The sequence below is a fragment of the Apium graveolens genome, chromosome 2 (assembly GCF_009905375.1).
Source record: "Apium graveolens cultivar Ventura chromosome 2, ASM990537v1, whole genome shotgun sequence".
Taxonomy (NCBI): Eukaryota; Viridiplantae; Streptophyta; class Magnoliopsida; order Apiales; family Apiaceae; genus Apium; species Apium graveolens.
Window position 1 is genome coordinate 22,704,002 of NC_133648.1, and position 15,204 is coordinate 22,719,205.

Below are 15,204 nucleotides of genomic sequence, written 5' to 3' on the forward strand. Positions count from 1 at the left end.
ATTATTTTTATATGATCATGAAATTATCAAATATCATTTTTCTTTGTAATATTGTAATATTCATAATTTTTGGGAATTTTTGGCATATATTTTGTATTTATTGAATATTTAAAAAATTCATAATTAATACCCAAAAATTATAAAAATTTGGGCCAAATATTTTTATTAGGAGTGTAATTAGCCCCTTTATTTTATTTAGGGGTATTATTTTACAAAGTATAAATAGCTGAATTAATATTAATTTTTAGTTGGTTAATTATTAAAAATCAGTTTAATTAAATTAAAAGTGTGGGTGACCATTGTGTTCTTGGAGAAGGGAGAAGATCAATCCATGATTTTGGGAGATTCACTAATCCACTGAAAAAGCTCGAGTAACTGATACAATCCTTGTGAAGAGACAAATCTATTGGTACTAATATCATCAACTGAGGTTTGTTAAATCTTAAAATCGATTTTTATGTTCTTGGCATGAATTTCGGTTTTTGATTTTGAAGAATCGTTTGATTGTTTGGTTGATGCAGTTAGTTTTGTTGTAGTCCTAGGAGTGATTAGGTATTTTTATTTTGATTTTATATCCCTTGAATCGATATGTCAAGTTCTTGAGTTTTACTATCTTTGATTTCGTTTTTCTAAGAATTATAGATGTTTTTGATTGTGTTTGTTGATGGGAAGTAATTATAGAAGTCGGTAGCTTTAATTTGGGATAGAAATCAAGTTGTTTGGCTTTGGATTAAGCAAAAATGAGCTCGCCGGCCATGGAGTTGAAGGTCGCCGGTTTTGGGTCGACTTTCGCCGAGGAAGACGAGACAGGCGACGGGGGAGGAGAAGGACGGCAGAGATGAATTGCTGGGATGGTGAGGAATTGTTTAGCAGCAAGAACGAGTTGAAACCACGCGGTTTTTCCAGGATTTGTTATCGCCGGAGTTGGGCTCCGGTGGCCGGAACCTCACCGGGTTCTGGGATCGTGAAGAACACCGACGGGTGTTCTTGCCAACCCGGACCCGACCCGGATGGGTTTTATTCAACCCGATTTTGATCTTAAATCCTCCTGAGTTGATTTCTAAAAACTGTTTTTGATTATTTAGTTTTAATTTTATAAATTCAGAAAAACAGTTTTTAAATTCAAAAAAAAAAGTTAAATAAAAAATTTTGTTTTAAATTCTGAAATTTTTTATAAATAATTTTTAAATTAATTTAATTATTTAGAAATTCGAAAAATTATTATTTATTTAATTATTTAATTAGTTATTTATTTAATTAGTTATTTATTATTTAATAAGTAAGTAATTAATGAATTAATAAGTGAAGATTAATTAATCAAATAAATGATTAATGATTCAATAATTAATGGAATAATGCGAGTAATTGGTAATTATACGAGTAGTTGATCGATGTGTTGAATTATTATTCGAGTGATAATTTAATTATTCGAAGAATTTTGTAATAATTATTCGTATCGATTATTTATTTATAAATAGTCGATCTAATCGGATAATTAATAATAATTTAAAATTAATTGTAATAAATTATAATTAATCCTAATAATTAAGGATTATTTATTTTAAAATGTAATAATTATTAAATAATTATTTAAAGATATAATTAAAGATTATTTAATTAGAATTAAATATTTAGAATTAATTATTAATTAATTAAATCTTGTTTAATTCATAAAAATTAAACCGTTAGTCCGATTTGAGTGAAACGAAGACCCTTAGACTCAGAAAAATGAAATGAATCCATTAAAAATATTTAAAAATCACAATTTCTTCTGAAAGAGAATCGTCTTGTGATAATTAATTGTTTATAGGCCCTAATATAGGTAGAATCGAGTCAAATAAATCCCGAAAAATTATAAATAAAATCAAATAGGGTAGTTAATACATGTATGAGTCTAGGATCGATTCTAAAAATAATTATGAGGTTGAAATCAATTATGTGCATTATGTGCTATGTGTTTTATATGATTATATGAACATTGTGTGCTATATTATTACATGTTTAGATATGCGAGTCAGATAGAAACGCATGGGTAGATAATTAAGGTTATGTGGTATCAATTCGAGATACGCGTATGAAGTAAAGTATCTAAAATGACTATCTTTCTATGATAGTTTTAGTATCGACAAGGCAAGTCAAGCAGGAGACAGAAGGCGGTGAGTTGAACCAGGTTAAGTACGCGCAAGGCAAGTTTTTTCCCCTATTCTAAATTCAGAATAGTGAAATATACCCCATTTTACATATCAGTTACACTTTGATAATTCTTGTTCATATACACTGATACACATCTATTGATTTTTGTTTCTATTTCATTTCGATTCTTGATTTCTCCCAATTTATTGAATCCTCTATTCATATTCCAATAATTTTATCCTTGTTATATATACTCTGATATATCTTGATGTTGGGATACATCAAAAGTATTCCGATTGTTCCGGATACTGAGCTTTGGACTGGATGGTTACGATACGGGCTGGGCATTACCCAGACCTTTAATTAATAGGCCATAGTTGCCTGAGTACTCCTTATGTTGGTTGGGTCTATGCAGTTGGGTATAGATCCGCACTGTATACTGACTGATCAGCGGGTTATAGTGCATATGTTGGTTCTTGTTTCCAGTCTTGTTCATTTGGCACTCGCTAGTAATGGCAATTTATTATTCTGTACAATTTCAGTTGGTTGTTCAAACCAGCAGGTTATCAGTTCACTTATTCTTTTCCTTTATACTATATATATTGTTGCAGGCTTGTTGAGCAATTTTGGCTCATCCGCTTTTATTGTTAATCCTATTGTTTTTCAGTTAAGGTAGGGAATGAAACCCATCAGAACTCGCATAGTCAAGAAGCGAGTCAAGTGGCGGGACCCTCTTATACCAAGAGTGTTCATGCCTATCCCAGAAGAGAGTTTTGAGATACCAGATCGGGTGTAACAGAATAAGTAGTAGTGATGGTTTGAATAAAAGTTGTTTAGTATGAGATGTAAATAGAATAAAGTTTTGTAACAAAGATAGTTCTTAAGACAAATTATTTTTAAACTGGTTTGTAATAAAGTTAGTGTGTCGTTCTTGTTTTCAAATCTTAACCTTAAAAAGATCCTGAGTAATAGTAGTTCGGGGTAATTATTTTATTTATATTCCGCTTGTGCAAGATTAGTGAGTAGTTAATTTTAGTAATGCCCCAAATCTATACTCCGGATTTAGAGGGTGTTATAAGATCTCTGAGTTCTCGAATATGACGTGACTTGTCGAGATCTCTGAGTTCTCGAATGAGCTTGGCTTGTCAAGGTCTCTGAGTTCTCGAATGAGCTTGGCTTATTGAGGTCTTCAAGTCTTTGCATGTAGAATTTGAAAATACACCTAGAAGGGGGGTGAATAGGTGATTATGGCTAACTAAGATTAGTTTTAAAGTTTACCCGATAATAGCTTACTAAGATTTTCATAACTGTACAATAATCTGACAATGTTGGTAAGCTGAGATGACTAAATGCAGTGCAGAAAATAATATGCAGAAAAGTAATAAGAACATACAAGAATTTTAGCCAGGTTCGACCTCTAATCCCTTATGGTCTACGTCCCGGTCCCTTACCAACTTGGTAAGAGAATATATTATTGAATCACAATAAGTTTACAACTATAAGATACAATAATATATCTCCCTTTATCCCAGCTGCTGATAATGGCTTGTTAAATCCCTATTTCTAAACCTGCCCTTTAAGTACTATACTACCCCGTAGTACAAACTTCTCTAGCACTAGTTCACCAAACCCTTGTTTCCTTTAGCCAACTATCCAGCAACTACACAATACAAATCGAATAATAAAGAGATTACAACTCAAACTATAGACTCTCTAAGATATAACGTTTATATATAATTAAGAGCTCAAGAGAATCTTTTGTTTTAAAGAAAGCAATGAGTTGTAGATGTTCTTGCTGTAATTAGTTAAATATAAAAACTGCAAGAAACCTTATATATAAACATACACTAACGTTCAAAACAATCTCAACAACTTACAACGGTTAGAATTTAATTCTAACGTTTAAGTTCGTTAGGATGGTTTCCAATGTTCATGTATACGTTTGATAGAACAGAGAAAGAATGTTTAACATTCATTAAAAGCCTCTTCTATTTTGTATGAGTATAAAACATTTTAATCATGTTTGTAGGAGATAAAGTTTGAAGATAAAACAAACTCCTACAAATTAGGAATTGTTTTAATTCTTAAAAACATTTTTATGTTGGAGCTCTATTATATATAAAACACGTATAATATAATAGAGAAGTCCTTACAATTCGTTAAAAGAAATCCTAAAATTTCTCCTTAAAAATATGTTTCCTTGTTAAATCTGGACTGTCCATCTTGGCTTGCTGTTATTCTGAATAACGTGATCATAGCTTGCTGAAATAGATCACTTTCTTATGACAGCTTGTTGTCATGATACTTAAACAATAATGTCATTAAGCTGATATATCCTGCAAACAGTCTTAAATAACAATATGATGGCTTGCTATGTTGTGATCATCAAAACCGAGGAGTTACAATCTCCCTTTTTTTGATGATTACACACATTTAGGAGAATTATAAAACTCCCCTAAATCTATACATACCTCAAAATAACACACATCTTAAATTAACACAATCATTTCATTATAAAATACAAACTGCACTAAATGCATAACAGAACCAACCAACATAATATCATTTCATAATACCAGCATAAGATTCAACATAAAACCAAGTCTTAACATCACAAAGTAAATCAAGTCTTAAACCAACAAAAACCAAGTAGCAAACCACAAAAGATTAACATAAGTAGAAAATCACAGATTGAATATAAGCCAACAGATGAGACAAGTCTTAAACAAACATAACATAAATCTCCTAAATTTATCCCCCTTAAAGCATAAAAAAGATTTAGGTTGATGACTGATCAGAAGTGTTGAGAGCATCCTCTTTTGGAGAAAAGAAATCATCTTGATGATCCTGATTGTTCATATCCTCAGCAGCATTAACCAGATCATCCAATCCAGTATCCAAATATGCATTAGATCGGGAAGCATAGGGTTTGGCAGCATACATGAAGTTCAGCAGAATGTCCTTCAAACCCTTAATCTCTGTCTTGAGCTGGTTGACCTGTTCATTAACTGGAATACCAGGAAGGATGGGACGAGTATCCAAAGCATTTTCTGTGAATCTATATTCCAAGTCAGGTGAATCAAAAGAGAGAGTGAGCTTGAGCTTCTTAGAGTCGGGGGTATGAGACACTTCATCCGCGCTCTCGGTTCCCAAATCAACCACAATATTATCATGTTTAGAGGTAAAATGATTTGCTTGAAGACCGATTTTACGTGTTGCACGAACCATGGTGAATCAATCGCTGTAAGTATTGATGAGCGGTGGTAGAAAGGATGCAGGGTGAAATAAGGTTAAAAACCCTAACCCGAGTGTGATAGACTTTTTATGGGAGATATTTAGGATTAATTAAAAAAATAGTTATCCTAAATCTAACAATTATCCAAATATAATGTCTATCTATTAGAACTACCACATGTTATCAGTTTTTTTAAAAAAAAATGATAAAATAAAGCATCAAAACACAAAAACAAGTAAGCAGCAATAAACATATAATGGCATGTCAGAATTAATTAATCAAATTAACCATAAATTATGACACTTAATAAACAATCATAGTAATCTAACATGAAAATTGATAGTAAGCTAATATTACCAAATTTCCAAAGATAGCTTGCCATTATACACTGCACATGCCAAGTTCCCGTCGAATGGTAGAAAATCTTGTTTCGCCAAGGGGTTTTGTAAAGATATCTGCCAATTGATATTCAGTAGGCACAAAAACTAATTCAATCTTACCTTTAGCAGCATTATCTCTCAAGAAATGGTGACGAACATCAATATGCTTTGTTCTTGAGTGATTCACCATATTCTTTGATATATTGATGGTGCTAGTATTATCACAATAGATCGGAACTTTGCCACACTTGATTCCAAAATCTAGTAGAGTCTGAAGCATCCACAAAATTTGAGAGCAACAGCTACCAACTGCCAAATACTCACCTTCTGTTGAGTTGAGGATAAAGCGACTGAAGTTTGTTTCTTACTTTGCCAAGATACGAGACTTTGTCCAGAGTATGTACAAACACCACTTGTGCTCTTTCTATCAGTTTGACATCCTGCATAATCTACATCACTATACCCCACAAGATCAAATGTGCTTGTAATAGGATAAAATAACCCAAGATTAATAGTCCCACTTAAATATCAAAAAATTCTTTTAACTGTATTTAAGTGTGATTCCTTAGGTTTAGCTTGAAAACGAGCACATACACAAACACTATACATAATATCCGGCTGAGAAGCAGTAAGATATAAAAAACAACCAATCATGCCTCTATACCTTTTGATATCAACTGTCTTACCATTTTCATTGAAGTCAGCTTGCTGTTTTGATTCATTGGTGTAGATTTTGGCATGACAATCCAAATCTAGTCAGCAAGTTCTTCACATATTTTGATTGATGAACATAGATACCATTCTTTGATTACTTGATTTGGAGTCCCAAGAAATAGTTTAGCTCACCCATCATGCTCATGTCAAATTCACTGTGCATACAATTAGAAAACCACTCACACATAGAATCATTAGTGGATCCAAAAATTATATCATCTACATATATCTGGACAATCAAAATATCATTACCATTTTGCCTAGTAAATAAAGTAGGATCGATTTTACCTCGAATGAAGCCATTTTTGATCAAAAACTTACTTAGCCTCTTGTAGCAAGCCCTTGGTGCTTGCTTTAAGCCATATAATGCCTTCTTGAGCTTGTAAACATAGTCTGGATGTTGTTCATGTTCAAAACTAGGGGGTTGCTTGACATAAACTTCCTCTTCCAGAAATCCATTAAGAAAAGCACTTTTGACGTCCATTTGATGTAGCTTGATCTTCTTGTAGGATGTATAAGCAAGAAGCATCCTAATTGATTCCAATCTAGCTACTGGAGCATAAGTTTGATCAAAGTCAATGCCTTCTTGTTGATTGTACCCTTGTGCCACGAGCCTTGCTTTGTTTCGAGTAACGGTACCAAATTCATCCACTTTATTCTTAAAAATCCATTTTGTACCAATTATTGAAGCATTCTTTGGTGGCTTGACAAGTTCCCAAATATCACATCGTTCGAATTTATTGAGTTCTTCTTGCATAGCCGTGATCCAATTTTCATATTCGAGGGCTTCTTTGACATTCTTGGGTTCCTCTTGAGCTAGAAATGCCGCATAAGCACAAAAAATTGTATTGCCTTTTCTTGTCTTGAATCCATCGGTAATATCACCAATAACCTGCTCTAGAGGGTGATTCTTCACTATTCGTGTACCTTTTGGCAATGAATGCTTTGAGATATCTTCATGAGAGGTCTTTCTTATCTTAGATGGAGGATCTAAGTCTTCACCATCATAAATTAGCATTTTATCCTTTGCTCTATTTCCTCTTGGACCATTGAGAGTCATTTTTGCCATCTTTACAATTGCATCATCAACTGGAGTAGAAGTTTCTGCTTGCTGATTTCCAGAGGCAGTTTCAATTTTAGCTTGTTGTTTTCCAGAATCAGTCTCTGTTTCAGCTTGCTATTTTGAAGTAGCCTTCTCTGTTTCAGCTTGCTGTTGTCCAGCTTCACCTGTATCATCTTCCTCATCTCTTGGAAGATCATTGTTAGGTTCTTGAAAAGTAACATTTATAGATTCCTCAACAATATGCTTAGACAAATTATAAACTCTATAGGTTTTACTAGTCATAGAATAACAAAGAAAAATAGCTTTATAAGATTTAGCATCGAATTTACCATCATTACCAATTATCTTGAGCACAAAACACTTTGAGCCAAAAATCTTGAAGTAACTGATGTTGGGCCTCTTTTTCTTTAGCAATTCATATGGAGACTTGTCCAAAATAGGTCTTATCAATACTTTATTCAGAACATAGCATGCTGTGTTGATTGCTCCTGCCCAAAAACTTCTAGGTAGCTTGCTTTATTGCAACAACGTCCTTGCTGTTTCTTGTAATGACCTATTCTTTCTTTCTACCACACCATTTTATTGTGGAGTCCTTGGAGCCGAGAATTCGTGTGATATTCCTCTTTCTTCAGAATAAGTAATAAAGTCTTTTTGGAATTCACCACCTCGATCACTCCTTATACCTACAAGCTTTGTATTGAGCTTATTCTCAGGTAACTTAATTAGTTTTTCAAACTCAATAAAAGCAACATCTTTAGTATGAAGAAACAATACCCATATAAAATGAGAATAATCATCAACAATTACAAAACCATATTACTTACCTCCAATACTTTTATAAGCTTCTGGACCAAATTAGTCTAAGTACAAAAGTTCTAAGGGTTTAGAAGTAGATACCATATTCTTTGCTTTGTGAGTACTTCTAATTTGCTTGCCTAATTGGCATGTCGAACACACCTCAGTCTTGACATACTTGATTTTGGGTAAACCTCTGACTAACTTCTTATTTAAAAGTTTACTAAGCAAGTCCATGTGAGCATGACACAATCTTCAATGCCAAACATAAGGATCTGTGTCTACTGCAGCAAGACGGCAAGCTGTTTTCTGCAACTCAAAGTCCAAAATATATATATTTCCTTCCCTTCTAGCAACTAAGGGGACTTTGTTAGTACCAATAGTAATAATACACTTCTCAATACCAAAATCAACCTTATGACCATCATCATATAACTGACTTATACTAAGCAGATTATATTTTAGGCCTTTAACATATTAAACATTATCAATTGAAATGTGTTTATTACCTATTTTACTTTTTCCAAGGATTTGAAGAGTTTTGCTATCATCAATAGTCACTCTTCCACCCTTTTTCATCTGAAGACTCAAGAATTGTGCTTTGTCTCCACTCATATGCCTAGTACATCCGCTATCCAAGATCCATTGAGTTGATTTGACTCGTGCAGCATGACACATCTACAAAACAAATAAAATAACTCAACCTTTTGGTACCCAAAGTTTGTTGGGTCCAACATGGTTAGCAGATAAAACATATAAAACATGTAAATTATATTTCTTTATCCATTTTTGGATAAATCTAGGTGATTTAACTCTGCCAGCCTGATGATAGTAAGCTATCTTTGTTCTACCATTCTGACCATAGTAAGCTATTTTCTGTTTGTTTCCTCCCTGGTATGATTTTTTTCCATTCTGAACTCTGCAATGTTTTTCCAGATGCCCTTTCTTTCCACATCTGTTGCATATCTTCCAAGGCATAGCATAATCATAGGGTATGCCATGTTTTCCTTCATATCTTAGAGCTCTGTCCTTCTTGTTGGCATTTATTCTAATTCCTTCTCTGACCAATGGAACATTTGTGTTGTTTATCATTGATTTGAGACTCTCTTCTCCTTGAACAAAAGATCCCATGCCCCTTTTCAAATCCTCAACTTCCTTTATGAGTAGATCAATCTTTTCAGCGTGCTGAGATGTCTGCTTGATTTGTAGGTTTTGCATTTATTGATTCTCTGAGTTTGAACAGCTCCAAACATTCATCCCTTGCTTCAATCTCCTTCTTTAGCTCTGTGATCTCCATTAAGTGGGTCTTGTTTCTTTTAAGGAGAATTTTGTTGAAGTTTTCCACATGACTGACTTTAGCTTAAAAATCTTTGATTTCAACCTCTTTGTCAGCTTGTGTATGTACCTTCTTGTCAATCCAAGTATCCACTTTGCTCATCAAATCTTGTACCATGGACTTGAGATAATCATTCTTCTCTTTTAGCTTGCTATTTTCAGTTTTAAGAGAATGATATTCTCCCATAGATACATCCTCATATTCCTGCATGGTTAGTGGTTCCAAAACAATATTTTCAGAAGATAAATTATATTTACAAAAGTTTACCTCACTCTGATCTTCTTCTGAATCACTTTCTAGGTAGCCACTTTTTGAATTTCCTCGAACAGAATCATCATCAAGTCCAACTAGGGCAAGATTAACCATGTCTCCACTTCAACTATCACTGGAAACTGAGTCATCAGCACTCCAAGTCATTAGAGCTTTAGCTTTATTCTTATCCTTGAAGATAGCTTGATGTTTTGACTTCAATTTGTAGCAGTCCCGCTTATAATGGCCTGGCTTTCCACATTCAAAGCATGTCTGATCTTTAGAATCCTTGTTGGCCTTCTTGTTGTTGGAAAATCTGCCTTTGTCTCTTTTCATCCTGTTCTTCTTCTCGATGATCTTTCTAATCATCCTGTATATTAAGCTAGTTCTTCATCTGACTCATCTTCAGATTCCAGTAAGCTGTTATCAGTGTGAAGAGTTAACTGCTTCATTTGAGCAACTGGAACTTTCATAGAACTTGATTGGCTTTCCTTGATTTTGCTTTTAAATTGTTTCAATTTTGCAAAAACAGCCAATTGATCCATAGTATCTATAGTTGGAGAGGATTCCAAAGTTGTTACCTTTGGTTCATAGATAAATGGCACAGCACTAAGTATCTTCATGTTAATTTCCTCTTGAGGGATATGTTTTCCAAGTTGCTTTAGGCATTCAGATTTGTCTGGAATCTAGCTTGACTTTCTCGAATAGTTTCTCCATCTCGAAGCTTGAAATTTCAAAACTCATTCATTAGTTTGCTCAATTTCACCTTCTTTAAGCTTTTGGATCCTTCGTGATACAATTCTAGAGTATCCCATATCTCTTTAGATGATTTGCATGAAGAGACTTTATCACATTCACTAGGACATAACCCATTCATGAGAGAATTCCTAGACTTTCCATTGAAATTGTATTTTAGTAGTTCAGCCTCCGTGAGATCATCAATGTCTTTCACTTTCCCTTCTTTGTCCTTGAACTCAAATGGACCCTTCTGAACAACTCTCAGTGCTAGTGGCTCCCTGGATATGTAGACTTCCATGCGACATTTCCACCAATTGTAGTTTTCTATACCAAGTAAGAGAGGTGCTCGGTAATCCGAGGTTCCTTCAGGATATTTGTCAGCCATTTTGATCGAATACTATTCTTGTTACAAAAAGATTAGTATACCAAAGCTCTGATACCAACTGAAAATACACCTAGAAGGGGGTGAATAGGTGATTATGCCTAACTAAGATTAGTTTTAAATTTTACCCGATAATAGCTTACTGAGATTTTCACAACTGTACTATAATCTGACAATGATAGTAAGCTGAGATGACTAAATGGAGTACAGAAAATAATATGCAGAAAAGTAATAAGAACACACAAGAATTTTAGTTAGGTTCGACCCCAATCCCCTATGGTCTACGTCCTGGTCCCTTACCAACTTGGTAAGAGAATATATTATTGAATCACAATAAGTTTACAACTATAAGATACAATAATATATCTCCCTTTATCCCAGCTGCTGATAATGGCTTGCTGAAACCCTGTTTCTGAACCTGCCTTCTAAGTACTATACTACCCCGTAGTACAAACTTCTCTAGCACTAGTTCACCAAACCCTTGTTTTTCTTAGCCAACTATCCAGCAACTACACAATACAAATTGAAAAATACAAATCGAATAATAAAGAGATTACAACTCAAACTATAGACTCTCTAAGATATAACGTGTATATATAATTAAGACCTCAAGAGAATCTTTTGTTTCAAAGAAAGCAATGAGTTGTAGGTGTTCTTGCTGCAATTAGTTAAACATAAAAACTGCAAGAAACCTCATATATAAACATACATTAACGTTCAAAACAATCTCAACAACTTACAATGGTTAGAATTTAATTCTAACGTTTAAGTTCGTTAGGATGGTTTCCAACGTTCATGTATATGTTTGATAGAAGAGAGAAAGAATGTTTAACATTTAGTAAAAGCCTCTTCTATTTTGTATGAGTATAAAATGTTTTAATCAGGTTTGTAGGAGATAGAGTTTGAAGATAAAATAAACTCCTACAAATTAGGAACTGTTTTAATGCTTGAAAATATTTTATATCTGAGCTCTATTATATATAAAACATGTATAATATAATAGAGAAGTCCTTACAATTCGTTAAAAGAAATTCCTAAAATTTCTCCTTGAAAATCTGTTTCCTTGTTGAATCTGGACTGTCCATCTTGACTTGTTGTTATTCTGAATACTTGATCATAGCTTGCTGAAATAGATCACTATCTTATGAAAGCTTGATGTCGTGATACTTAAACAACAATGTCATTAAGCTGATATATACTGCAAATAGTCTTAAATAACAATATGATGGCTTGCTGTGTTGTGATCATCAAAACTAAGGAGTTACAGAATTAACTTGTCGATATCTCTAATCTTCATATCTTCATTTTGGCTTGTCGATATCTCCGAGTTCTCTAATGCAAGAATGACTTGTCGATATCTCCAATCTTCATATCTTCATTTGGCTTGTCGATATCTCTGAGACTTCTCTATAAGCTATTTTTGACTTGTCGATAAGTCATTCTGGAGTTCTCGAATGACTTCTCTATATGACTTGATCTGTGATTTGTAGATTTCTTGACTTAGAATATTTTTCTTAAAACATATTTATTCAACTCCAAGCTTCTTCACACTTTCTCTAATGCATGATCTTTGTGATCTTCTTTCAGAGTTTATTCTTAGGCTTGAGACTGTTTACAGAAAAATACTTCAGTCTAATCTGTTTACATTTTTACAGCCTCAAGTAATACAATACAAAATGCAAACTAAGATTATCATACAACTTACTTAGGGCTGTCAATTTGACTTAGTCTTGTTATAGTCAGGCATGTCTTGTACAATAATCTCCCCCAATTTGTGAGAATATTGCTTATCACAAATTCATGCCTGGTAACAAGACTAACCCCAAGTTAAAATGAACAATAGAACATTATATAAGAATTGACAGAAATACAACATTTATTCATAAAGGATTTCTTGAGTTTCACAGATACATCCATTAGGAAAATTTCTCATCTCCTATTTCTTCTCTAATGAGGTCCTTTAACTTTACAAGTACTTCCAATTCCTCTATTATTGGTGTCCCTCTTAGAGCTTCTACAATTTTGAGTTTATCAGCTAATGGTTAACTATACAAGTAACCAGTCCTAATTCTTGAGAATATGTCAATCTTGATGTTTTGAAATTGTCCATCCTTGGTTATTCTGCTCATTCCTTTTGCCTTGAGATCTTCAAATCTTTGTATATACATTTCTATATCCTCAATATACTTTCTTTTCCTCTCCTCACTTTCAGACTTTCCTCTTGCTCTTCTTTCTTCCCTTTCTACCAACCATTCAGCCAAAACAGATCTCCATGCCTTTGTTGCAGTATCCTTGTCCTTCAGTAAGCTTATCACCCTTTTGATCTCTGTGGGTGAAAATGTGTCCATTAAGTTTTGCCAATAAATGTGAAAGTTCCATCCTGATATTAGAGTCTTACTTCCCTTAGTGTTACAACCCAAACTCTGACCATTTATTTAGCTAATTGTTGAAAGTAGTCTTCATCTGATATGCACCAGTTCAGAGGTAGAAAATCACTTTGATTGAAATAGTTCCAAATGGCCCTCTCAGTAACTTGCATTTCTTTAATTTCTCCCAACAGATTTGTAATGAATTTTGGTTGGTGGCTTTACAGAAGGTAGGTTTGAGACTTTCTTTAGAGATGTTTGGCATGAGGTGATTGATATTTTCAGTAAGGTGTTAGCAATTTATTTGTACAAGAATTTAGGCTTTGAGGTTTAAGATGGTTTAATATTTGAGTTTGTTGGCTTAGAAGGTTGAGCTTGGTTAATTTGGATTGGTAGGGATTGCTTTTGTGGTTCTGAGTTGTCTTCCTTCTTCTCTCTTCTCCTCTCTTCTTATCATCTCCCTTCTTCTCATCCTGCTTCTTCTCTTTGCTACCAGTTGCTCTAGAAGTTTGACTTGGATTTGAGCCAGAAGGTGGTTGATCATCTTGCTTCTGCTAATCATCATCCTTGTCATCATTTAAGTTGAATTGTAGGTTTGGCAACATGGTATTAGCATTTGGGAGGTATCTGTCAAGAATTATGATCATCTCTTCATCTTCAATTTTCTTGTTCTTTTTGCATTTTAGATCAGACTGAAGAGTCATTATCAGCCTCATATTTCCTCTTACACAATTCTTAGGATCAGTGAAGAGTTTGCATCTTTTAGACTGAGGACAGATGTAGGCCACCCCTTGCTTGGATAGAGATAGGCTTCAGGAAAAACATCTATCTGAGCCTTCTTGAGTTCATGTAGCAATTGGGTGTCCTCTGTAATTACTGTATGTACTTTATCAATCACTACATCCAGCTCAGATCCTCTAAATTTTTGAATATTGGAGAGAGAGACATGTAGACATCTGTCCAGTCCACAGTCATTCACATTTAATACAATCCTTTTCTCCAGAAAGTTATCAACTTTGACAATCACCACTCTAACAAAGTTGATGTTGTTGGTCAATGCTCTTTTGTATGTGATGCAGTTGTTGTGGATAGACACCCTTAAAACTGACAGAAGTTCATTGAATTCTTGATCTTGACAGGGTCCTTCTACAGCTTTTAGAAGTCTATCGTTTCCAACATCTTTAGATAATTGAGATTTTGAAGAGTGGCCAGTCTCCTTTGATTTACCAGCATCCTTGGATTGTTGAATCCTAGCTTCTATCTCCCCCTTAGTCTTGTTTACATGCATGAGTAGGGGAGTTGGTATTTCTAGCCTCACAGTCTCAGGAAGTGCAGGTAATGAAATGTTGAGCTTTCCCATGATAGCTCCCAAAGCCACATAATTTTATATTTGTAAATGTTTGTGGGAGTCACCAAGGTCTGGATTTATGCCTTTTAACTCTGCACCAGAGAGGTGAGAGTTTGCACTTGAGCTGTGAGTGAGTCATTGGAAGACTGTAAAGTTGAAACTTGTTGTTGGAGAGCTTGAATATGTAGGTTTGTGGATGTAGAGGTGGGTTGTTGAGATCTTGAAGGTATAAAGGTGCCAAAGGTATCTTGCACAACTTGTTTGATTCCTTCCATGAGAAGAGCAGATGGCTCATACCTGCTTTGGTGAAGTTGATTCAACTTGAGTTTTGTATCATTTAAACTTGTAATTTGTTGTTGAACCACCTCATGCAAAGCCATGAAAGACTGCCTGAGATTTTTGACATCTTTTTCTATAGAAGTCAGATCAAATCTTTCCATTTGGTCTACAAAATGTTGAAATTTT

General features: G+C 34.0%; 1 protein-coding gene across 1 annotated transcript; it reads right to left on the reverse strand.

The window, feature by feature from the left end:
* Window positions 1-10,638: 10,638 nt before the first annotated feature.
* LOC141686526 (uncharacterized) lies at window positions 10,639-11,028 on the reverse strand. The gene has a single exon (XM_074491556.1). The coding sequence runs from the start codon at window positions 11,026-11,028 to the stop codon at window positions 10,639-10,641; it is 390 nt and encodes a 129-aa protein (XP_074347657.1).
* Between the last annotated feature and the right edge of the window lie 4,176 nt (window positions 11,029-15,204).

Excerpts from the sequence above, each read along its gene's own strand:
- LOC141686526 (XM_074491556.1), bottom strand. The coding sequence starts at position 11,028 with ATGGCTGACAAATATCCTGAAGGAACCTCGGATTACCGAGCACCTCTC.